Source organism: Gigantopelta aegis, chromosome 9, assembly GCF_016097555.1.
Source record: "Gigantopelta aegis isolate Gae_Host chromosome 9, Gae_host_genome, whole genome shotgun sequence".
Lineage (NCBI taxonomy): Eukaryota > Metazoa > Mollusca > Gastropoda > Neomphalida > Peltospiridae > Gigantopelta > Gigantopelta aegis.
The window spans coordinates 53935415-53963410 of record NC_054707.1 but is presented as its reverse complement, the minus strand read 5'-3'; the positions used below and the strand labels follow the sequence as shown (position 1 = coordinate 53963410).

General features: G+C 35.5%; 1 protein-coding gene across 2 annotated transcripts; it reads right to left on the bottom strand.

Annotated features, from left to right (window-relative positions):
* Position 1: 1 nt before the first annotated feature.
* On the bottom strand, positions 2–27649 carry LOC121380994 (protein YIPF3-like). 2 transcript variants are annotated; one of them, XM_041510063.1, is made up of 12 exons: positions 27573–27649; positions 23391–23466; positions 21942–22030; positions 21345–21451; positions 20413–20458; positions 18047–18139; positions 16514–16645; positions 14901–15023; positions 13055–13178; positions 11476–11586; positions 7184–7390; positions 2–1078 (listed from the first exon to the last, which is right to left on the bottom strand). In XM_041510063.1, the coding sequence occupies exons 1-11, from the start codon at positions 27606–27608 to the stop codon at positions 7206–7208; spliced, it is 1122 nt and encodes a 373-aa protein (XP_041365997.1). In that variant the 5' UTR covers positions 27609–27649; the 3' UTR covers positions 2–1078; positions 7184–7205. The 2 variants fall into 2 exon arrangements, with proteins under 2 accessions (XP_041365997.1, XP_041365998.1); XM_041510064.1 differs by lacking the exon at positions 7184–7390.
* Positions 27650–27996: the final 347 nt, after the last annotated feature.

Sequence of the window (27996 nt, the reverse complement as noted above, 5' to 3'; positions counted from 1 at the left end):
GATAACATGATCATTTATTACTGAACAACCAGGGCTCTACATTCATGCTTGCCTGCTCGCCCCAGACAAGATGTTTTGGGTGCAGAACAATTAAACTGTTCTAACACCTTGTACCACCAGACAAGTACCGGTAAACTGATAATTACAATATATTGATAACATGATCATTTATTCATGAGTTTTATGCTGTGAAATGTTTGACAGGTTTTTTTTTTTAATCAAGCAAATATTTTACCACATATACATTGCTCGACTCCAGTAATAACAGAACATTGATCAGTAGGGCTCTACCGATGGAATTATCAATTATAAAAATGCTAAATTGATTATCGTGGGAAAACTGTAAACTGTAATTGTTCCTCCATGAGGATAATAAACTGATGTAAATATATTGAGTTGGTGTTTGTTTTCATGTGTACATTAAAAAAAAAAAAGACATTAAAATTAGTTATTAATGATGAAATAGCCATTTGTAGGGTTCTTATAACTAAAATCCTTCTTATGTTTGTGCAATTCTAACCGATTGTGTAATTAAAAGTTGATTGTTTAATTAAAAGTTGATTGGTTGGCATGCAAACCGAGTATAACTGATGATCGATAATGAATTTCCCACCAATTTCCAATACTATTTAACTCTTTCAACAGAAACATTTGGGACAGACAGGATAAGTAAAATGAACACATACTTATCCTATAGGATGTAAGTTAATGTTGAGAGTTAATATAAAGCCCATTACACTGTATTACATTTACACTGAAATACCATAACAATTTCAACATACTGAAAACGACAAACTATATACAGTGATACTGTAACAAGAATCCCATGAATAATGAACACTGTAATAAGCTGAAAACCAAAAATAGCCTACGTGTGTCACAGCCTCTGGGTTTATACATATGCATATTATATACAGTATATATTAAATATAGAAGCCGAAACAGATGGAGAATCAGATTGTCTCAGATGATACTCTTGTTCACCAGCCTATCGGTCAGATTTTAAAGACTTGTCTTGATTTTTGCATAATAAAAAGGTCCCAGCTTATTGAAGCATGTGTGATTCAGTAAACCAAACCTGCAACAGAGAAGACAAGGAGTTAGATTTTTTTTAAGAACGACAAAGTACATCAGGTTAAAAATTATTTGGAATCAAATGTCTCACCTACCATAAACTAAACATATTTGGTATAACTGATAGTTACATTCTTAAGATGTGCATCTTGATGCATGTTTAAAAAAAAAAAAATCAATTAACAAAATTCTATTAAAATTTTAATTTAATTAATTTTTCATTTTTGTTAGTCATTGTGCTGAATAATATATCAATAGGTGTAGTGCAGCAGATTGGTCAAAATTATAGAAGAATTGTGTCTTTGAAGATAAAAGCATGAAATTTAGCATGAAGTAAGAACATACCAAGAGAGTTATTTTTAGATATAGAGACATTGCAGATTTTTCAAAATGGCTGCCATGGTCACAACGGAACCTAATGCAGGTGTTTGAATTTAGCTTATTTTGTGTTCTTTCACAATTAATTACAATGATTTATAGATATGCCTTTGCACATAATGTAGAGGTGCTTGTAAGTGCAAATTCCAGGGGCAAATCCAGAATATAAGCCAAACGGAATTATATTTATAAAGAAATTATGCTGTCTACGTTTTCTCTTTTCTGAAAAATAGCTTATAAAATTATAGTGCAAATATTTACAGGGTTTATATTAAACTAATTAATAGGTATGTCCATTTCACATACAGGGGTGCAGTTTGTTAAACATCACAGGGAATATCCTGAATGAGAGAGGGTTGTCTATGGTAAAGGGACATGTTTCTCCCCATTTACTACATTCTTTGTTCTTGTTTAATTACATGTAATCATTTCTGAATTTTAATTATGAATTTCTAGTATCACTAAACTCAAATAGTTAACAAATGATTAATTTTCAGTTGCTTACATTCACAACAAATATGATTTGTTGTTTTATAAATAGTACAGGAAGTCCAGCATCAAACCAAAAGACGAATGACGACTGTGTCATAATTTTGATCCTTCTTACAATATTTCCATATCAATCCATGTTGGTGGGCCCATTGGGCTATTTCTTCGTATATTAAAGGCCATGGGCGTATGACCAAATTCGGGCAAAACAGTTGGGGAAAATTCGGGCAGTTTTTATCTGGGTAAAATTTCGGGCAAATCAACCCCTCCAGCCCCCCTAAATCAAAAAGTCCCCATACGCCCATGTTAAAGGCCATGGTATGTGCTATCCTGTCTGTGGGATATGCATATAAAAGATCCCTTGCTACTAATGGAAAAATTATAGCAGGTTGATTGGACTGTACTGGCTGTAGTTGCCTCCTTAGCCAGGTACAGCAGATTCTTGAAAACCACCCATGTAACACACACTCGTAAAACTCATCAGGTCACAGCTTGTAGCCTGCACATACTCCTGCAAAAGGCATATACAGAAGATGAGCATCTGATGTCAATCAAAGAGTGGTGCAGTATCAGAGCTGAAGCAAGTCTCCAGTTTCACTTTTGGTTCATGGTTCTTCAGCAGCAAGTGAAAGTGTTTATCTGAGCAATCCGAGCGACAAACTTCCTTTTGTACACTGACGCCCTGACCAATACTGTCCCATTCGTCTTTACCTTAGATCACACAAATTATATCAGATGGATTCCAGTTGATTTGAGATATTTGGTGACACTTAAAGAATGCCATCCCATGTATACCGTATAACCGGAAATTTTCGAGGATTTTTATTTTCGTGGGTTTCGAGGGTAAGTAGTCAGCATCGAAAATATAAATCCTTGAAAATATTTTAAAAAATCAATAAATTCTAACTATAATATTTATTGTGAAAACCATAACACACTGACAATTTACCGGAACATTTTATTTCCTGTCATGCGCAGTCCACCGGATACGACAAGAGAATAGTATAGTCAAAACAACAAGTTAGAATTTTTAAAAAGTTATTGCATGAATCTCACTGTTTGTAGAATACAATGAAATATTTTTAAATTTCGTATACTGTTTTTGTCAATGTCTGCCCGCACTGCATCAGAGATTCTGGGGTGGATGAATGCAGATTTCAACTTTTCCTGGCGTATTTTTAATTTTGCCATAACTTTCATAATCCACCTTGCATGAATTGGTTTTATCGCCGAAGTACGCATTTCGATCTTGATGTCCGTTACAACTTCGCCGTGTTTCATAGCCAGGGAAACCCGCTTTGAATACCATGTGGTAAAATTAGACTTTATGGCGTCCTTAAGTGCTTTGTTCACACATACGTCGTAATTGGCTTTACACAAAATCAAAGACTGTGATCAGTTGTCTGTCGAATAGCATACCGTGTATCACAGGTGACTGTTCTATTGTTTAACTTTACACGTTGGTACTATCGAACAACTGGCAGCCGAAGTGAAACTTTAATCAACAATAGCAAGTATTCTCGCAACTAGACTTGCTAAAACTCGAAAATAAAATCACTTTCAATTTAGATTTGGCAAACAATGAAAATAAGAAACCTTGAAATGTTTTTATACCCCAAACCACAAAAAATTAAGACCACGAAAAGTTCCGGTTATATGGTATGCCAAATTTCTAGCAGGGAGATTCAGTCAAAAAGACAGCATGCCTGTCTCTACTACTGCCATTGATCACACCCAAAATAATGCTGCTGTGAAAGGTGATGGTGAAGCTATAAGCTTGATAGAGAATAAGACATCTCTTGGGCACTGGATGGTATGTAGACCAGAGATGGCTCGACTAATGGTTGAGTCATCCATGGAGTCAGAAGGCAGCAAATTTGATACATCATGAACAGACCAAACACAGGAATAATTTTTCCAAGATATCAAGTCACTGACAATTATGATTGAAGGCATGGGCAATCAATTTTGTGATCTATTCATACTAGTCAGCCCAAACATTGCAGATCATGCTGTTGTTTACACTATGCGCAGACTTTAGACATTGGGGCAGGATCAGTATGGAATATTTTTGAAAGATCAGCTTGTTTTAAAGATGAAGTCTATCCAAGAACCAATCAAGAAGAATTTCTACTGCTCTACAAATGTCCTTCAGTTCGAAATAAATCCAAAGTACAACAGAAAATGCCTTCCCTAAAAAATTACTGCTATCTGTTTTCCAGACTTTACGTTACTTGTCAGGTATGGGTTGGTAACCTGGATGAGGGTTTTTGAACATGAGAATCAAGCCTGGCCACCATCACTGTCACATTTGGGGAAACTAAGACTTGGCACAAAGTCTTACCTTGTGGAATGCCTAGATGATCTAATTATATCAGACTGCAATTTTAACAGACTTCCTGTTGTGGTAATCATCTCTGATGGTGCAGCTGTAATTAACATGCTGAAACCTGGAACAGCTAATAATTTCTCTGAATATACAAGTCAAGTCTTCCTCCCATATCTCGCTCCAGCCAGTACACCACGACTGGTACATCAAAGGCCGTGGTATGTGCTATCCTGTCTATGGGATGGTGCATATAAAAGATCCCTTGCTGCTAATTAAAAAGAGTAGTCCATGAAGTGGCGACAGCGGGTTTCCTCTCTCAATATTCGTGTGGTCCTTAACCACATGTCTGACGCCATATAACCGTAAATAAAATGTGTAGAGTGCATCGTTAAATAAAACATTTCCTTCCTTCCTCCCATATCTTGCATCACAACTACAACAGGCTATGAGCAATGATATCATCTGGGATGTTTATAACCTAACCAGTCTAAGTCAAGTACTTGAAGCATAAGAGGAAAAAGCATGAGCAGCCAATGAGTAAAATTCCTGGAGCTTGGCATGAATTCCTAAGGCTTCACAAAAACAAGACTGAACTGTTATTCTTCCTTGCCAAGCAAGCAGTTCTGTTGGAAATGGAGTGTCAGGTCTTCTGCACACATCTTCAACAGCCAAGAGATTTCACTAGTATAGCCCCTTGCAACTATGAGGAGGCAGACACACAGATATTGCTTCATGTAGCTGATGCTGTCAATGGAATAACAACACATTGATGTCTTGGTTCTGGCCATATCAACTGTTCAGAAGCTCAATATCCCAGAACTCTGGGTGGCTTTTAGCACTGGAAAGAATTTTCAATATCTGGCTGCCAATGAGATATCTCATGCCTTGGATCCACACAGATGTCTTTCATTGCTGTGTTCCATGCCTTTACCGGCTGTGACACAGTGTCTTTGTTCGGGCAAGACAATAAGTTGGGCCAACTGGAATGTAGCAAATCACACCAGTGTTCTGTGCCTTAACAACAACACCAAGCTTCACAGAGGACTGGTGTGAAACATTAAAATGTTTTGTTTTATTGTTATATGACCACACCAGCAGCCTACACCATGTGAATGAGGCATGAAAAGTGCTTTTCAACCTAAAAAGAATAGTACTTGATCAAATGCCTCCTACAAAGGCAGCCATTCTAGAGCATGTCAAAAGGACAGTGCACCAGACATCACACTGTTGGAGTCAGTTTTGTGCACCAGAACTCCCACCACCAATGATGGTATCATGGTAACACAGGCAGCTGAGAACCAATGTGGACAACCGTACCTGGGGCTACAAATGCATGCAGACAACTCATTAGATTTGGTTGTAAAAAAGGGTGTGGAAACTCTGTTAGTGTTTCAAGGCTATACTTAAGTGCACTTTTCTCTGCCAGTTTGGTGGACACATTGACCATGGATGACTGGACAAGTCAAGGATTAGCTTGTATTCTGGAACTGCCCCTGAAATTTGTATAAAACATCACCTCTACCTAATGTACAATGGGCATATCTATAAATCAATGTAATTAGTTCTGAAAAGAACACAAAATATGGTAAATTCAGACACCTGCATTTTATCTTGTGGTAGCAATGGTGGCCATTTTGACAAATCTACAATGTCCTTATATCTAAAACAAAAACATTCTAGGACATGTCCTAGCACCATGCAAAGTTGCATGATTTTATAATCAAAGACAATTTTCTCACATATACGCTGTACTAGTAGTAGAACTATAAACCAAGTTTTCAGGACTAAATGTGAAACTTTAATGCAAAAGTTGATAACACTGCTGCCACCACTGGAAAAGTAATCCCTATATCTCACTTTTTTACTTAGTGTATACACGGGGGATGAAAATGATGGACAAATAAATCTGTAAAACTTAGCAGGATCTTAAAGAGTAGAGGTTTCTGTGAGCTTTTCATCACAGAACAAGACAAGGAACGGATTTCAGGTAGCAAAAACTCTGAAGAAGATCTGCCCAATTTTCATCTCTGCATACAGCAATGTACTTTGAACAGACAAACTAACAACATGGTTAATCCAAATCTACTTAACTACCTACATTAGTTTAGTTGTTAAAATGTGCTGAATATTCACACCCATGTTGTTATTTTTTTTACTTGATATATCTTTTTTTCTTTAAAGTACTAAATAAAATGTCAAATATAGAATTATTTTTTAAACTATCATATTTTTTTTCCACCATAGAGGAAATGAGACGCATGCTTATACCAACACCTATTTCTAATAAGACACTAGGGCGAGCAAGAATGAAAACAAAAATGTACTTGCAGAAAGACAAAATACATCTACATGAGTGAACAGATACCATGCACCAAATAAAGAATCATACACCATGTACCAAGTCAATAACGTTACAATATGTAATATATATATAGTTATACAGTTATTATTAACAAAATTAAATTATGTTTTGTCTAACAACACTGCTAGAGCATATTGATTTATTAATCATCAGCCAAACTTTTGAGAATTTTGTAATTGTGCATATAGCCTTGAGAGAAAATCTGCTAACCTTTTCCGATAGCAGTAAAGGATATTTTTAATGCAATTTTCCAAGACAGACAAGACAGCACATATCACAGCTTTTAAAACCCAATGGGTCTGTTGAAGTTTTTATCCTACATCCCATGCATGTCATGCAAGTAAATCTTGCCACCTAGTTATTATTAAAGTAATTTTACTCTAGTTTTTAAACACCACAGCATATTTGTTCACTATTAGATACATTTTTGATTTTTAATAAAATGTCTTAGAATGAATAAGGATTATGAATGAGAAGCAAAGAAGTGTATTGACAAATAAATAGATGGAGAGAAAGGAAGATGACATCTTCATCATGGACAAAATACTAACCCCAGATCTGTAACAACTGCAATCAGTACGCTTTACCACCAAGAGATTTTACAGTGGCCATTGCTATCCCATCAGCCTTTGCTCCTGCTTGAACAGGAATAGCCGCAATAGATTTCATGATCTTTGATCCAGTTGCATTGAGAACTTTCCCCAGGCTGCCTTTATCCAGTGGAATAGAGGGCTTGTTTTGCAGCAATTTCGTTGCTTCTACATTTAATATGTAAAAACATTTGTGAACATGCATATTTACACAACAGGTAAATGTTGTGAGAATCAATTTAATTTTATGTTGGTAATTTTTAGGTTTTGATACATGTATTAGGAGAGGAAACATTGAGACCTTCAAACCAAAACCAACATCAAACTTAAAAGCCTGATTAATTTTATATAGTTTAATAATTCTTCTAACCCTTGATGTTATAGTGAGTAATTATCTAACATAGGAATAAATTATGTAGGTTTATTTATAACACTTGGTTTTATAGTTTAATAATTATTGCATCATCCATGACAGCACCAAAGATCACAAATTATTTTTAAATTTTACTTTACAAATGGTAATTATTTTAGATAGTGAAATGATCTATATAAATATTTTTTAATCAGTCCCTGCTGCACCATTTGGTCAGAAAATTCTTCCAAAGATCAATGTACAAGTCGATTGACTATGATGATAACATTTAGAATATATATATATGTATTTTTAATTACAATAGTAATCAGTGGGGTAGCCCTTGCAATTCAAGTTAGCATTCAGCATTATCAATGCAACAGCTGATGTTAATTTGCTTAATGTCAGTCAAATGGATAAATAATAATAAAATTAGTATTTTAAGATATGGATCGACTTTAGTCATTGACTCACAAAATACTGAAACTTGGTCATTATTGATAGATAAAATTTAAAAAACCCATTTATGTTGTTTAGTTTATGTTATAAATATATGTATTTGGTGATAAACTAAAACTTATAACTATAATTTAGTGCCTAACGGCTCTTTCGCAAATTAATGCAAGTGAATCTAGACTTTTGTTATAAAGTAATAATACGGCAGACTTGTTCAAAGTCTTCTACATTTAAAAACCATTTGTTTGAAGTAATCTCCAAATCCAAATGAAGTAAAACTTGGTTAACTTTGAGAGATGAACCATATATAATTATATAATAAAATGTGTTTATAGTAAATATTATAGACAATACTGTATAAAACTAACAATATAATAATCATTATGTTAATAAAAATTAAAATATGATGTTAAGTTTTGGTGCTAAAACCCCCCTGAAAACCCCATAAATACCAAAAGTTGTGAAGTTATGCAGCAGCCTCTTGCTATTTACAAATTCTGTGCTACATAAAAACATAAATGGTTCCATCATTCTAAAGGTACAAGTAATATCAGGGGTCTAAATATATGCTATTCAGCTATTCCAAAAATACTCAATTTTAAAACTGAATAGTAAATCAGATCATGAAAATAGTAATAAAACACAGAATAGCAAAATTAACATCTTTGTTATTTTGGGGGAAAACGTTTGATTCTAAATCTCATTGCTGCATACACTGACACACACTCACTTGATGGTGGTGCTGTTTTGTGTACCGGTATTGTTACTTAACAAGGTAACTGATTAGGTGAGCAGCACTGTACATGCCTACATGTATATACTATTGCTCTTTAATGGAATAGTACATTCTCTGTTGGAATAGTGGTAAAAAACAACAACTAAATTTTGACCCCTGAAAATTGAATTATAAACTGATGATGGGACTTTACCGTTGAATATTTGAAAATATTACACACAAACTATGCACAGTTGGGTATTATGTGAGGTGTAAACAATATATAACACTTTAGTGTTGTGCAGTTAATACATTGTTACGATGACACCAGTTGATCTGAAACCAGGTGCAAACTCAAGCATACATGGTGGGTGGGGGGAGGGATGACTTTCCATTGCTAATTGGGGTAAATTCTGTTTTGAATTTTAGGAATTCAGTTTTCACACATTTTTCAAAGGTTTTCCAATTACGGTAGTGTTATGTAATAGTTTTAGTCTAAAAATCTCCAGTAGTATTAAAAGATACATTTTCTGTATGTAAATTACTCTGTGAAACAAATGACCATAAATGATATTTTTAAAATTTTGAAATTGGCTGCACTGGAAATTAATTTAAGTGTGAACATCAATAAAAAACAAAATAACTGTATACTGTAAATCAGGAACTATAAGCTAGCAAATCATTTTAGCGAATTTAGTGAGGCTATATATAAGATGCTAATATTTCATGAAATTCAAAGAGCTGTACAACAGACCGTTCAAAAAACGTTTGTGCGATTGTTTTGTCAGTGATTAACTAAACACACAACAATGGATATATTATTATGCGATTGATTAAACTAAAAGGATAGCAAACAACACCTAGTAAAAGTTTGCATGTATATTACAGCAATTTTCTACTAAATGAAAGCTGCATAAAGTCAAAATATATCAAAAGTATTATTTCATCTGATCCTACAATACAAGCTCATTTTAGTGCCTGGCATGATGACGTCACTTATTTGGATTTAGCTAAATTTAAAGATCACTATATTTTATGATCTACAGTATACTACAGACCACGAAAAAACTGAAGGGAGTGATGAACTGTTCCTCTAATTTAGCAGTGGTCAAAATGCTGCCACCCCGACTGGTTTTTGTCTGTCAACATCACCACAGGCAGGAATATTCTTTTGTCCATCATCCCGACAGACCAGCCATTATTTTATGTTTATATTTACACATTGGTCTGAGTTGATCAATTTGGGCAGGCAGGTTTTGATTTGGGCAGGCAGGTTTTGATTTGGTCAGGCAGGTTTTGATTTTTGGGCAGGCAGGTTTTGATTTGGTCAGGCAGGTTTTGATTTGGTCAGGCAGGTTTTGATTTGGGCAGGCAGGTTTTGATTTGGGCAGGCAGGTTTTGAGTTGGGCAGGCAGGTTTTGATTTGGGCAGCATGATTTGGGCAGGCAGGTTTTGATTTGGTCAGGCAGGTTTTGATTTGGGCAGGCAGGTTTTGATTTGGGCAGGCAGGTTTTGATTTGGGCGGTTTTGATTTGGGCAGGCAGGTTTTGAGTTGGGCAGGCAGGTTTTGATTTGGGCAGGATTTTTTGGCAGGCAGGTTTTGATTTGGTCAGGCAGGTTTTGAGTTGGGCAGGCAGGTTTTGAGTTGGGCAGGCAGGTTTTGATTTGGGCAGGCAGGTTTTGATTTGGGCAGCAGGTTTTGATTTGGGCAGGCAGGTTTTGATTTGGGCAGGCAGGTTTTGATTTGGGCAGCATGATTTGGGCAGGCAGGTTTTGATTTGGGCAGGCAGGTTTTGATTTGGGCAGGCAGGTTTTGATTTGGGCAGGCAGGTTTTGATTTGGTCAGGCAAAATTGGTAGCTTGCTAGACTTGTTATCCGGCAGAAATTTCAGCCATTTTTTTCATCACTTCTTAGATCATGTGATATATTACCATATTGAGCCATTGATATTTAATCCTTATGTAGTACTTTTTTGTTTGACTTCACATGCTAAGGGGAGCTAACATTTACTCTTCTTGGAGTAGACTAAGAAGAATGATGGGGTGCCAGAGTCATAGCTCCTCTTAAACAGCAATATAAACAATCAGATAAGTTTAAACTGGTTCTTGAATCAGATATTTATGTTGTGTAAACAAAAATTCTATATAATTGTAAATTCCATTTTTTTGTCAATACAGAAAATCATCAACTTTAGATGAAATACAGCAAAGGCCAAGAATTTTAAGGTTAAGCTTCTGCAACTATCATACATCATTAGTATACATGCATGGTTAATACAAACAGTGTTAATATTAAAGAGACATATATAACTGTTATAAACCATACAATGTTTGTTAGTATTCCAGTATTAGAGACATACTATATAACAATGTTTGTTAGTATGCTCAATGACACAATTTGGAAAATACATGTACTTGAAATTATCTTTCAGATGAGAAATTACCGACAAACTTGCTGATGTGCAAAACATTTGCGACATAAGTAAGTTCTAAATAGTAAATAAACTTTCAAATACAGTATGAGTCTGTAACTATTTACAAGTGGACACTTATTATATTAAAGCTATAAAGTGAATTTTAATTAAAACAAATAATTCTTATTAATAATTTTTTATGAATATCTCACGGCAGGCATAAAATGTTACTTCTACTCATAAAGTGTTAATATTAATAATATTAAAGATTCTAAGTAAGCAAGCTCTCTGTTGTTGTTAAATGAAAACATCTTACGTTTGGTAACTTTTTCAATGAGATCTTCAGCAGCTTTCTCTACATTCATCTTTACTTGTTCTTGTTCCGCAGGCTGGGGTGCCACTTTGTCTCGCAATGCATCAGATATTTCTGAAATGTAAAATCACATTCACAGAACATAAAATTCTTTAAATGTATACCACTGGCATGGGGAGGAAGGATGGCAGCCACATGGCATAATTCTAAACCCCCCCCCACATTTTATATTTGACCGTTGCCCTGTAACATGACTCCTAGACAGGGTATGCACTTGGGATCTTTTTGGACTGGCCAATCAGGCCACTCACAGCAACACTTTGACTTGCTTGTACAACTCTTGAATGGCCCGCAACCAAATTTCGTTTAAGAAAAAAACCTTACTTAAATTGCACTTTAAAAACATGTTATCATATCATACAAACAATAATAACAACACAAAAGAAGGAAACAGAACTTGTTTTAGTTTTATTACAAACTGTTGTAATTAAATTATAATTATTATGTTGTCACGGGACCCACACAATCAAACATCTGGAACGTTTTACCAAGGCTCGGTCTTGGAATGAATAATGTGCTTTTATGGCAAGGAATTAAAAAAACACTAAGCTGACAGTAATCTATACAAACAATAATCACATCCACTAGTCTAAAGAAATAAATACAAAACACAAGTTAAAGGCATAATCATTATTTAACAACATGATAGCTGTTGTTGACATCGTTCGTAGTGATGACTGGGTGTTTGGTATAGTAGACTCAGTATATTCAGTAAAAAATTAAAACTTTCCAACACAAATTAACTTCGGAAAACTTCAGGCTCCTAAACAAAATCTTTCTGCGAAACATAGCGTAGCAGAATGTGACGAGTTGTTCTGATTGTAACTAAATGGAAAGTAGACGGGCATGGCTGAGGTGTTCAGATTGAACCTACAAATACATTTACGTGGCCGAGGTTTTGTGATTAAGTAATCAAAAGCGGCCGAGGCATTCTGAATGGTTTTAGACTGTTCGATAGACTGGGGAAGTGGTCACTATTATGTCCTATATGGCTTTGGTTGTGCAGATACTAATAGGAAACCAGTTGAAAACAATAAATAAAAAATAACTTTCTGATTTCTTACAAACATTAGGTATTTGCATTTTGATACATAATACAATATGCAGAAATTTTCGGTCGCCAGGCGGGCAACACATGATAAGGTTCTGACTTGCCCAACACTATTTTGACGATTGAGCAACCATAAAGTGCACACCCTGCCTAGACAGTGAATGTTTGACATCCAATAACCCATGATTAATAAATCAATGTGCTCTAGTAGTGTCGTTAAACAAAACAAACAGAGAAATGTGTGCGGTTGCCCCCAATATGAAATCCTGACATGCCAATGATTTATACTTTCTTAACTACAGTTGCCATGCTAACAAAATCTAAACATGCAAACATTTACATACAATCTACCGTAGTAAATATGAAATAGTTTCTGGTAACTGTTATTAATACTTAAACTTTTGTATCTTTTTTTGACTGTAAGAATTGATCAATTAAAACATAATAAAAAATCACTGTGAAAACATTTACCTTCAACAATGGTGTGATATGCAAAATGTAAGTAGAGTAGAAAGAGTAAATGTAAGGCGGCTATGGCTGCAATGACGATCATCCTCTCCGTCCTACCGCTCGATCGAGAATATATGACGCACGCCTGAAAACAAACAAAACACACTAAATACATAACAACACAAAATTCAATCTCATCTAAAATACACATGACATTACATAAGCTTCCATTGTAACAGATAACAATCCAACCTCCACTGAGAGGATTCGAACCACGGACTCTCAGTGCAAGAGTCCAGCGCTCTACCAACTGAGCTAATAGGGAAATTCCCACTAGCTACTGCCAGTAGGAGCACTTTATACCAAAACTACTACACCACAACTAAATTACAGAATAAATGTTCACCTGAATGAGCTAAGTGGATAAAGTTTTGCAAACTGTTTTCAGAAAGACTACATAGAAAAACCTACAATCACCACTATTCCTAGAAAGCAGCAAGGGGTCTTTTATATGCACTTTCCCCATAGGCAGGACAGTACATACCATAACCTTTGATGACATTTGATCCTACAACCCACTGCATGTCAGGCAGGTGCTCTACTATTGAACTACACCACTTTCCTCTATGCCTATTAACTTAGTAGTATTAATGTTAAATATACAACATGGAATTAATTATTTGGCACCAACTAGATTTGACTGTGTGGCTTATACTTATCATGGATACAAACCACTGAATTAAATGTTCAGTGTATACAGAGGATATTGAAAAACACTGACAGCAAGTAGTCATAATAGCTGTTGATGCATGGTATTGTGGTCTATTAGAGTGCACTGTGCGGCCCAATAACTCTGACTTCAGCACTCGAGGTTTCTGTTAGGGTTACCTCAGCCTTAATCCATATCAGTCTAGCCTCTACCCACTGACCAGTCCAGCTTGGGTGTCCCCAACAGAAGCCAAAGCTCCTACTGGCTCCTACTGGGTCACTGAGACATACAAGCCCCTTCACCACCTCAAGGAATGGACTATGAAGGGGTTGACAGCAAGTGACATAAACGTTACACCAATATTTAAAGTATTCTAGAGAAAAAGACAGAAACCGTAAATATGCATGAATCTGTATGGTAATTCACTAAGGAGCTGGAATCACACTGAAATGCTTTTCATAAGTAATTTATTGATGTCATCTCGGTAAATATCTAGTCAATATAGAATATGTAAAAAAACTCAGTATCAGGTTTAATCTCTGTTGGTATGGACAATTACTTATGCAATACAATCCAGGTGGGGTTTAATTAATTTCCAGGTGGACACTGGTGTTGGAAGCAGGGGTGCAAGGGGCTTTGTAGCAGCAGTGATGGCCGAGACAAATACCGATTAACTAGACGAGGTTGATATTTTACATATTAAAAAGACAAGTAACGAATTCTAAAATAACATTTTAATTCAATTTTTAGTAAATCACAGTACTAAAGTCGCCGCCATCGGTAATATGACGTCATCACGATTAGCACAAATAAGTTTGACGTCACGCATTTTAACAAAATATTTTAAAACGTTACGCTCAGGTCTTGTTGGCTTGTAGGCAAATGACCCATCCACAGCAACATATTACCTAGAGACCTTGCAAATTTGCATACCATTATTAACCAGGTTAATACACTAAAATTATCACATGGGTTTATGCCATGGATATCATGGGTAAGTTATAGGATATAATATACACTGTTTCAACAGTCATATAACAGAAATCTGTTATATGCATACACAGATCAGAAGACACAAACAGGGTGTTTTAATATGTGTTTGTTTACAATCAGTATCTTACACTGAAGCGGTATTTTTCGTTACACCTTGCGACCTACCATTTTGAGAGTAGTCAAGCCTCCTACCAAGCCCCACATGAAGTAGAAAAACATGTGGTCATGTGATGTGTGTATCACTGTACCCAGGAACAGAACGATACAGTGTCCAAATAGGCCGTAACCCTGAAACAATAAAAACACATTCAGTCAAATTAACACAAACCTTTTTAACATATAAATAAACAGGCATTTCATTCTAGTTACTATATAGGGACATTCCATGTTAATTCAATTACTTTTACAACAAACCATCTCCAATCTAATAGTCAGTATAAATGTTTTAGACATCGATCTCATCTCATCTTCAATTAATAAGGTCTAGATCAAAGAAAAACCCACTTCCACCACCTAGGCTACTCCTAACAATTGCAGCAACAGTTATTGTATATGCACTTTCTCAAAAGGCAGGGTAGCACATACATTGAACCAATGATCCTTAGGCTGACATTAAACTACTGCCTAAGTTTTTATTATATTTTAAAGTAGAAGGCCATTTTAGAAATATAGATGGCTAATAGTTTCTGAGTGCAGTGAGATGTGTAATTTGAAGCACAAGAACTAGGCAATGGTCGTGGCTGCAGTAGCTACAGAAAACCATCATCTGCAACCTATTAGAGTGTTTCAAAACAGTGAACTTGCAAATGGCTGAGAATTCGTTCTTATCAAACCACCAGAAAAGGAAGAGCGGGATCTGAGAGTCTGCAAACATGTTTCTGCCTCTTCGAAACATTTAGGAACACTGCATTAGAACACAATTCCGCAGCCCTAAATATTCATGACTGCAATCAGCCATGCCACCTCAAAAGGCCAAGTTTCAGAATTTATCTGCAATAACATTTTTATAATTATCGGGTATTTACTTTGTTATTATCTGTACTAAATTACCATCACATGATGATCTGAATTTCGAGGGCTTGTTTCAAATACACACTTAATAAACTTTCAGCACATCGCTACACCTTCAACGTCTATTGACTGTCAATCTAGGGGTTTTCTTGTCGGGATGCACCCCATCTCGTCCCTACAAGCTGTGCACCCTAACGGCCTTAACGAGGCCACTCACGTGGACATATAGATCGGACTTTAAACTTTTAGACCTTCGTTCAAAAGTTTGTCGAAATTACTTTCTTTTTTTAATATTATTAAATAGTCCAATCCTCTCTTCTTTGTCTTATTTATTTTTGGACTGTCCTTGTAAAATGCTCCAAATTATATAAATATTCGACCAAGCAGTCAATTCTTTTAATTTTTAGCTTGTAACTTTTTTTTTTTTTTTTTAAATTCTATTAACTTTTTTTTACTAATTGCTATTTTCAAAATTCTGCCCATTTTCAACTCTAACCCCCCCCCCCCCATCCCGAGTCAGGCCACCGATCTTATCTAATTTCTTTTTGACCACCCGATCTAATCTAGTGACCAAATTTAATGAGTAGAATTTTCTTTATTAATTATATTAGAGATACACATCAAAATGTTAAAGGCCCACTATTTAATTTTTGGATGTAAATTTCAAATTGTCTGCTTAATTTTTTTTCTCGAAACTCTAGTGGTATATGAGCATGTAAACATTATTCACACTCGCACTTAATAAACACTGTGTCTGGAATACTTACCAACATGGACAATATCTGTAACATGGCGATTCTGATGTTGCATACGTAGGACAAGAACCAAACAAACCCAGACGCCCCAAACCAGTATGTGAAACACACGATGAATGCAGAACCCATCAGAGTGCCCTCCTCCTGTTCAAACAAACATACAAGTGTTAGCCAAATGTGATGGAAGAAAACCGCATACAGAATCAATAAAATCTTGTTAAGAGTTTATACAACAAAATCTGAATTTCACAATATTTGTGGTGAAATATTTACATTTAGAAATCAAGAATACAGTTGTCCAAGACTTTCTTAAAAAAAAGAAGGGGGAAGACAATTTCTGCCAATTTGATAAAGGTATTCAAAAAGAGTACTAATTTCATAAGCAATATACATAACATCCAAGAATCTACTGAAATAATTGAATTGTGTTTACTATCCAATACAAAGGTTTAATTTATCTTGAACTGTTGATCTTGTCAAGAAACAAATCATTCTTGTTAACACAATTGTTTTCTATTAACTTAAATAAATGTCTAAACATATTGCATGATGAACATACCACACCATTTTGTAGCAATATGAGAAAAATATACAGTCTATGTATATCAGTAATTTCAAAATGACTGCCAAGATACAAGAAATCCTTCATGGTGTTCCCTATGCTTCAAAGGAATAGTCTGCTTATTCAAAGAGTGTTGTTATGTTAAGCACAGCCACCATCCTAATCAGTAATGCGGGGGGTTAAAATAATCAGCTGTTTGGTTGCCAATGGTGACCTTATTTTTGAGTAGTAACCGGCCTCGGTGGCGTCATGGTTAACTTAGATTAGGGGAATCATTTAAGATTTATAGGATATTAAATGAACTTCCATTTTGTATCATGTTTGTCCTGAGTAAAATAATTTTCATTTGTCATGAGCTTTAGAAAGTTACAATAAAAATTATTTCAAGAGGGATATGATACAAAATGGTAGCTAGTTTAATATCATATTCATTACCCATAATCGATCTTAATTTATATCATTCAACTCATTTGGTTGACGTTCCTGCAAGGTTGTAATGTGCCAATCGATTACGTAACAAAGTGTGAGGTTCCACTTGGCGTTCTAGTGGGATGTATCACTTTGATATGTACCAAGATATTTTTATCCATATAGGTAATATATTACCATGTACCCTCATCACATAAATTAACATGGAGAAATAAAATTTATTCTCCTTGAACTAGTCTCAGAGGAGTGATGGGAGTGAGAGTGATGGCTCCTCTTAAATGCTGAGATCTGTAACTGACCTCTAACTTGGCTCCTCTTAAATGTCTAGGTTTGTAACTGACCTCCAACTTGGCTCCTCTTAAATGTCTAGGTATGTAACTGACCTCCAACTTGGCTCCTCCTGAGGACAAATTGGCCCCAGAACCTCTACGTATCAGTTCAATCCTCGTAATGTAATCAGTAAAAGGTTAGCTTGTTTTGAGAAGCTTGTTCCTTATAAACTACAGTCACCCATTTTGAATAAGCAGGTTTCTAATAATATGATAGCTACAAACCACTTTGTGTTCAGCAGTTTTCATCTGGAATAACAGCAACGCCACTAGTGTAAAAATCACCATCGTTGGCCCGTATAACTCTTTTGGTACTCTCTGGAAATTTTTTAAAAATAATTTTAAAAATAAGAACAAGTTGAACCATGGGGCAAATAAATTATAAAAATATTGAATACAGAGTTAAACAATGTCACACAGCTCCTATGAGGTTCCTATATACAGTGAAACCTCTCAAGACCAGACCCTCTATAAACCGGAATTCCATCAAAACCAGACGTTTTTACAGTCCCTGTTTAAAAATTAGTACCGAACTTAATCTCTCTAAGTGGATCACACTTAAAACCGGACATTTATATTGGTCCCAAGGGTGTCCGGCTTAGAGGGGTTTCACTGTCCAACAATAATTTTGTGGAATTAAATGTCCCAACTACTGTAAACTGATATGAAGTATAATAATTTTCAAAAATAATAATAATAAAAATATAAAATTCCATTAACACACTTAATTCATGAGATAAAATTTCCAATTAATCAAGTTCTTAATATATATATACTCTTCAAAAGAAGAAACGCAAAACCACATTGTCGTAACATTTGGAGAATTGATTTAATTATTGAATGGTGAGTCCGATAATTACCAAATGTTGCAGGATTGTTCACAATTCACTCTAGTCCATTGTGATTAAGTGATAGGACACACCACCAAGGTCAAGGTCATCTGGAGTCAATACCGGGTGTGGCCTCCGCGTGTGTTGACAACTGCCTGGCACCGCCTGCCCATTGAAGCAACCAGAGTACGGATGACGTCCCGGGGGATGGTGGCCCACTCGGCCTGCAAGGCTGCTGCCAGCTCGGGCAGGGTCTGGGGCTGTGGTTGTCGCTGTCGGAGGCGTCGGTCCAACTCGTCCCATAGATGCTCAATTGGGTTCAAATCCGGTGATATCGATGGCCAAGGAAGGACATTAATGTTGTTGTTCTGTAGGAAAACCGTTGTGAGACGTGCTGTGTGAGGCCTGGCGTTGTCATGTTGGAACACTGCGTTGGCGTTGGCCATAACTGGAACGATGTGTGGCCGGAGGATCTGGTCAATGTAGCCCTGTGCATTCAGGTTGCCCTGCACGTGGACCAGGTCAGTTCTGCCAGTGTGTGAGATGGCTGCCCACACCATGACACTACCCCCGCCGAATCTGTCCACTTCCTGCACGCAGTTTGCCGCATAACGTTCACCACGACGCCTATACACGCGACATCTTCCATCATGACGTCGGAGCAGAAATCGGGACTCGTCACTGAACCACACCTGTCTCCATCGCAGTTGAGGCCATTGTCGATGAATCTGGCACCACTGCAGTCGGAGTCGACGGTGTTGTGGTGTTAAGATGACACCTCGAACTGGACGTCTGGCACGAATTCCTACCTCACGTAGGCGGTTCCGTACGGTCTGGTCGGATATCCTGCGCAAACCTGGTATTGCTGCGGCTGTGGAGGTGGCAGTAGTCAATCGTTCCCGAAGGTGGCGTACCCGGATGTAGCGGTCCTGCCCAGGGGTAGTGACCCGTGGTCGACCGGATCTAGGGAGGTCACGTGTTGATCCATGTTGCTGGTAACGGTCCCACAGTCTGGAGATGGTGCTTGGGGACACATGGAATGCCCTGGCAACGGCCGTTCTGGATTCGCCTGCGTCTAGTCGGCCGATGGCATTGTTTCTCTGCGGTTCACTGAGACGTGGCATGTCCTGGATTGTCAACTGTCGGCCAGATACAGAGGCCAGGCAAGCGAACACCCTGCACTTTTATACTGTCGGTGTTCATGTTGCACGTGCAGACAACGCACGTGCAGTGGTGACATGGTTTGCACGTGGCTGCGTTTTTGCGAATATTCACATTTTGGAACTTTATTGTACAGTAGCTGCGTTTTATCGAATGTAACCGTGGGAATGTGTTTGGGACATGCAATGACCTTATATTCACAAAGCATGAACCGGTAGGAAACATAAAATCGGAGTTATAACCCATTTGTACCCTTTTGCGTTTCTTTTTTTGAAGAGTATATATATATATATTTAATGAAAATTTTTTTAAATAATTATAAATGAAATTTAAATTGTTATGTTTTAAAAAAATGAAATTAAAATGTATTCTGACAAGCATTCACTGTTAAAACTACACACACAAAGAATTAACAGAGCTCTATGCATAAGTTGATAACATTGAAAGGTAACACCCATATCTCGCTTTCCAACTTCACTGAAGCAAAACAAAACTCTATATTACGGTACTCTGTATAATAGTTATCATGTGATTGGTTGGAATTTGTCAGATAATGTGATAGGAACACGTTTCTGTATCCAACAACATAATCTTAGTTACCTGTCTTTCACTTGTTGGCTTTGATGGCATTAGCGAGAACAATAATCTGAAATAATACAAAATATTTATTATACAAAAGTACTTTTTTCAGTACTTGAGTGTTATTTAGTAACACGCTTGAAGTATTTCAATCTCTTTTCTTGCCCACTGAACTGAATTAGCCAGCTTTTGCATGGTGCTAGATAAATCTGTCTACCACCCCGGTGCTGAACAATTTCTACATTTATGTGATGTCATAGCTCATGTTCTACGATGATAAGACGTCAAAACACATGGTTTTCAAAATTTTGTTTGCCATTTCACATTGTATCATTGTTTTTGAAATATTTAAACAAATTAATGTTTTTAACTTTATATTTATTGTTTAAGTTGTTACATTTTTATGTCATACAAATGAGTTCGTAAGTGAAATGTTTATGAAATCGTTCTACAATAAACAAACCGTAAGTAGCTTACAAAATTAATGTTTTGTTACTGTAATTAAATGGGCAAGAAAAAGAATCAATCATCATTGTGAGGTATAGATAAGGCAATTCCAACCCTCGGGACAAAAACATTTTGTTACTCGGGTTGGAATTGCCTTATCTATACCTCACAACAGTGATAGATTCTATTATGAATACATAACTTGTTTTAGTAATTTGCGATACATTATTATATTCATAAATTAACTGCAGGGTAGTAAACAGCAAGACTGCAACATCAGTGATGCAATATAATTATTCAAATTCAAATCATCCTCACCAACACACTATATTTAAAAACAAAACATTTTTATAAAATAACTGAGAATTAATAGTGCAATAATTATGAATAATATTAAGGAAACACAGCCAAGTACTATAGCATATTAATAATCACTAGCACAAACTAGAAGAAACTTTATAAAAACATCTCATATCATTACATAATACATAAATCTAATCACAAACCTTTTTTGAACCTCCTTCGGTTCGACATCAAAGTATGGCCGAAGGATATCAATGTTGCCATAGAGACTCCAAGCACGTTTAGCTCCTTGTTTTCCTGCCTGCCACACCTAAAATTAAAAATTTAAATTAAAAGCAAAAAACACAACTTTAAAATTAGAAAACAAATACACTAACTTTAAAATTAGTTTAAGATTCAGACACAATTCTGTGTTCTACATACATATAGCATTATTACCAAGGTATTAAACAATAAAACACAAATCTGATTATTTGAAACTTTACTAAGAATAAAAAAACATTCTGTTTTGATTAAACAACAAACAGAAAAGAGCAAATGCTACTATAATTAAAAAATTGTATCCCAAACAATAAAACATCATGTATTTGACAAAACACAGAGGTCTAATTTTAATTCTGTGTTTCTGCATTCAGTTTCTTTATGCTCCTTGAATTCAAATCTTGAGTTTTACCGCCTCCATGAACTCCACAGTCAGCAGCAGGTCGTTTCTTTCGCCCCAAGGTTTTCTCCGATTGTTCTGGGTTGTGGCCAGATGTTTTCTCTGATACTGTCGGTTTTAATATGTATATGTCACTTACCATATCGGTCATGTTATCGGAGACTCTCTGACGAACATCGTCCATGAATTTTCCCGGTTTACCTTCCCTAGCTGTGTCAGTCTGAGAATCTGTTTAAAAATTAAAAAACAAAAATTTAAAATAAGAGAACACATTAATTAAGACCAAATTGAATTGAATTAAATACTTAGAGTAGTTATAACAGTACAAAATATAGAGATGCAATGTGGGACTGAATAATTAACTACCAGTAACACGGTTAACTTCCTGATACTGTGAATGAGGGTTTTGGTTACAGTCAATATTTATCTGTTCCTTACTCCATTGTTCTGTCCATCAGTATATATGTTACAGTCAATCTATGAAACCAGTCATTACGCGTAATGCATAAACAAATCAGTCATTTCGTGAAATGCCTGGAATTTTCAGTCATTTCGCGTATTACCTGGTGGTCACAGGCACTTCTCGAAATGACTGATTTGTTTAGGCATTACGCGTAATGACTGATTTCACAGACTGACTGTAACATATACACAAGATGAATCAAAATAAAGATAAAAGAAAATAATTCACTATATTATGTAATGATAGGAATAAACTGTTTTTTATTTCTTAAATTTATCAATGTATAACTGTCACAAAGCTGTAAATTATGAAAATAGTGTGCAATGATATAATTGTGTTGAAACTAAAATGTGTATTGGTATTAATTAATGCTTCTGAAAAAAAGGGCAAATTTAAAACATCACACTTCAAACAAAAAATGCTAACTTAAGTTGTTTTCTAAAATTGATTCTCGTTTTTTTTCTCACATCAATTAAAGAAAATAATCAAAAGAATTTGACATTTGTTTTGACCATCACTCCAATTGATGCTGGCCATGTTTTGCTACATGTTGGAAAATTCCTCCCTCTTTGATGCAAGCACCACAAAAAATTACATGGTATGGATCTGAAATAGTACATCTTCTTAGTGTCAACAATAACAACAATTCATGGACTGTACATTTTGTTTGTTCAAAATGCATTTCTTTTTAGTGCATGATGAGTTTCTATTAACATAAAACAATATGTATGTTGTATTGGTTTATTTTCTGGTTGTACCGGTTAAAAATATATGCGTCAATTATTGCGCTGATGCATCGGCTTCATTTTTCAAATTAATTAATAACTTGCTTTCATTAATTTCATTGTTACAATATAACAAAACACATCCCCCAAAAGCAGGTTTTCCCCAACTAAAAAGTATATACGGCACTCGCACGACAGTTAATCGGTTCCAGGTTAACCCACAAGTTTCAGATGTCATTCTCTTACTGGATGGTATGGCTCTGGTGAGCGGGTCTTCACCATGGAGCTACCATAAGTCTGAAAAGTGATCTCAAACATATGTTGCAGATGATATTTATCTATGTAAAAAAAAAAAAAAGCATATTATACAAGTTTGTAGTAAAAGAAACAATTGGTATACCAGTAATGTTGGTTTCATAATCTGATGCGTCATCTTCCATCTGCATGTCCAACACAGCCGACCCATGGTTGACACCCTGTAAATTTAAAAAACAACAATAAATAAATTAATTCATTAAAAACAAAGGGAATACTTGTTTAACAACATCAAAGCACATTGTTCAATTACAGCTACCAGATGTAACCATTTTATTTGTGATGTAATATTAGTTTATTTGAGATACAGGTACCTGTATCCTAATTTATTGTACATCCTGAAATTAACGCCTCCCTAAATTAATGCGAGTGACAATGGGCAAACTAAAATGCGCTATGAAATTAATGTGAGTAGTCTCCCTTTGAACTATTAACGTTCCTAATAACACATGTCTGTGTACTTTTCGGTTAAATCCGAGTTGCAGGCGTCTTTAAAGCTGCACACCCTAGTTCCATCCAGCGAAAATAAATTATAATTTGGTTATCTACAAACCTGTAACACACTTAGATTACGTTTTTATCAAATGGAGTGAAAAAGCAGGTTTTATATCGATAAATACCATGGGAATCCCCATGTCCCAATTGCTTGAAATAATTTTGAAAGTTAGTATTCTGATGTCACCAGTAGATGTCGCTCAAAGCACAACAATGCCTACGTCACGACAAATTTCACAGACTTGGGGTGCGTTCGTTTCACCTCTCCTGGACATGTTCCTACTGTTCTGTCCTGGTTGTATCCCCTCTCCAGATATCGTAAGACTTAGCAAAATGATTGGTTTTAAGGGTTTGTAACGTTTTGTATTGAGACACTTACTTGTCTGAACTTTATTGTTACTGAAAATGTTCACGAACTGTGAAGAAAAATCTCACAAATGAACAACAACAAATCGGATGTTGATTGCGCGAACCGTGCACGAGAAAACAAACCGAACCAAAATGATAATGGTCACCAACGTCTGTGACATTGAAATGAAAATATCCCCTCTAAAAATAGATTGGACCTCGCTTGCTTAACGGTTTTTTCTCGACAGAACGTCTTGTGAAAAAATGCAAAAAATGCATTTCGTGATTTTACAAACATCAGGATTACCAAAAAGCACTTCAGGTGAATGGAAATGTGTATTCTAAATAATAAAATGTAAGTAAAGTGCAGTTTTATTTGTGAAAAATGGGGTTTAATAGCGAAAAACAACGCCGTAATGGTTAACAAATAGCCGTAACTAGGGTGTGTCCCTTTAATGAGATCAACTCACTAACATGTCTGTGTACACATCAATTAACCTGTTTAGTCCCCATTGTTTTAAATGAGATCAATTCATTTTTGTAGCAATCATATACGTAGTGTGTAGTTACCTACATCTGGCTAAACATTAGAATACATGTACAACTACAACTGTATGCCAACAGTGTTGCAGAGAACTTGCAACAGTAAAGACAAAGAACAGTTGACTGCAATATTAGCGTGCTAAATCCCATTCATGCGCGAGGGATCATGTCGACTTTTGATAGGGTGTCCAAAGAATCTGCAATCGTCACACGTGGCTGGCATCTTTCTTGACTATTGGACAATTAGTCTGTCTTGTCTGCGATGAATTGTGCTCCAGTTGTTTTATAAATGTATTTGAATTTTAATCTTGGTTTGTTTTAATAGTATCCCACCGGGATACAATATAATGTAACAATGTTGTTGGGGTTTTTAATCCTGCGTTTTTATTTTTCGCTGAAACAATGAAAGTCGTCATTTACTGGTGAAGTAACAGTATTTTCGAGGTCGTACCCAGTCTAATGCTATGTCGTAACAACATCTCCCCCAGCTCGTACCCAGTCTAATACTACACTGGACCAATAGCGGCGTAGCGATAGACTGGGAACCGCTAAGTCGCTATTGTTTTTGTTGAATGTTTCGTCCAAATTTTATTTGAGATATTGATTCCACATCTGCAGTTTATTATTAGTAATGTCAGAAACACCTATAGATTACTGCTAAATATTAATTTATGTCAATATTACTCAAAAATAGATGCAGCAAATCTTTTTGCCGATTCAGTTTGATTGCGAATTTCACGAATTCCGCGATCTCGTTTGCGGCGTAGCAATAGACTGGGAACGAGAACAGTGTTGTCCAAGTTTGTTACGATGTTATTTATGAATTTCATTTAAGTGGGATACTAAATTCTCAGGTGGGATACCAGATTTTGAAATGTTAGTATCCAATTGGGATACTGCCCAAATTTTTAAATCTCGAACACTGTTATATATTAGAATTTTAATATTTTTGTTTTGTTTTAATAATGTGGGACACATATACAAAACATAGAAATAAATACGTAAAATATTATTAATGTGAATTACACACTCGCATTTTTCGCATTAATATTATGATCGCATTAATTTCAGGATCTACAGTACTTGACAACCATATTACAAACGTGCATATATTATTAATAGTTCACTGTAATCATTGCATGTATTTTCAGTTGGGGATTGTCTTCTTGTTGCTTAATTACTAACAGGGTTTCTGCCAGAGGGTAAAATGCCATCTCCAAAACATATTATTTGGGTATGGCATCATACACAATATTTTTTGGCATATTTTATTTTTTTAGTTGACCTTTTGACAAAATTAATCACTCTTAGTCTTATCATTATTGTAGGATTAATGTTGGCTTTAAATTATTATAAAATAAAAAATTTCATACCTGCGTATACTGCCTCAGTGGTGTCGTGGATAAGCCATCGAACATAATTTAAGACTGATAAGTACTGTGTTCGGAGCCCGGTTCCGGCTCCCACCCAGAGCGAGTTTTAACGACTCGATGGGTAGGTGTAAGACCACAACACACTCTTTCCTCTCACTAACCACTAACAAGTAACCCACTGTCCTGGACAGACAGCCCAGATAACTGAGGTGTGTGTGCCCAGGACAGTGTGATTGAACCGTAACTGAATATAAACAAGAAAGTAAGTTGAAATGAATGAATACCTGTGTATGACACATTGTGGTAGGAATATACATTAGCAAGGTGAACAGTGATTATCTATATAAATATATCTCTCTATTCCATTGAATTCATAACTTTTTCTTTTTCAAAGTAGTTCTCTATATATGTGGTCTTTAGTTACCTGATACATATAAATTAAACATTTTGGTGAAACCAAGATTTTTCATAACTGTTGATTCAATAGAGAAAATTCCACAGCCTAACAGTAACAGGATATATTTTATTGGAACATTGGAACCTATTTCCCCAAACATTTTCATCATATGTGAAAGACTTTTTAAAAATATATATATATATCAATTTGATTGTGCTAAAATAGCAATGGGGATCAGGGAATTTGTATCACAGATGGCTGAAAAACATGTCTGAGGGATCATAAATTACATTTCCAGACCCCCCGTCAATTTTGGCACCTGCATTTAATATAAACTCAATTCCATAGTGCTATACCCCCCAAAAACAAAGTCTGCAAGAAAGCGTGGCTAATTCTTATTTGTTAATCCTACTAATTACTACTAGTAAAGAAAGAGCACAGTGAATACCACTTCCACAAAGAAGAGGCCACATCATCTCTGTGATTCAAGGCCAAGACTTCCAATTGTTCCAGCATTCAGTATAATTAGGCTTCGGGTTAGGGTTAGTGAAAGTATTAGCATGCTGGAATATTTGGAAATCTTTCTATAAAATGAAAAAACCCATTTGGTTACAACCTCTGACAAAACCATCTTTATTGCCCAACATAATATTGAGGGAGAGAGGTGAACTGACAATCTGTTGTGTGAACTGACACTTGAAGCAAACTGGTCAAAATGGTGGTGAACTAGTCTGAAGGGACATAGAAAGTGTGGGTCGAAATGTTCTTTTAACCTTGTTTTTCCAGGCCTGTGCATAATATTGTTTGCTCATGGAACTGTTTTCATTTTAGTCAAACTCAAGTTATTAAAAAAAAAAAAAATTATAAATTGTCCCCCCCCCCAAAAAAAAAAAAAAAAAAAAAATAAAAATAAAAAAAAAATCAACAAACATTGAAAGTTGAAACAAAAACAAACTCAAAAACTGATCTATAGTTCTTGCACTCACTGACAATTATCATTTACTTATAAAATTCGGTATAAATGAACTAATGTATTATCGTATACTAAACATATATTATTAGCATTAATCGCAAAATAACATTTAATAAATTAAACACAAATAATATTTACATGTTGGCGATCAGTCCACGGCGACGAGTCCGCCATAGTTATTATTCTTTAGGACTTTCCGTATTACAGACTGTGGCACACCAGATTTACTCTTGAAACCCAGTTAAAATTTCGATTGCTATAAAGTTATGGCCACACGATTCTTATCGTAGGGTACGGATATTATATTTATGGATGAAACAACAACAAACTATTCGGTAAAACAAAAGTATCATATTATGAATTTATACCTAAAACGGACATAAACAACGTTTCACTATTGCAATAATGACTTGTAAAATATCCCTTGGACTCTGCTTTGTGCAGAAATATCTTTTTTTTTCGTTGTGATTTTTATTTAAAAGTTTACCGTTTAATTTTTATATATATATATATATATATATATATATATATATATATATATATATATATATATATATATATT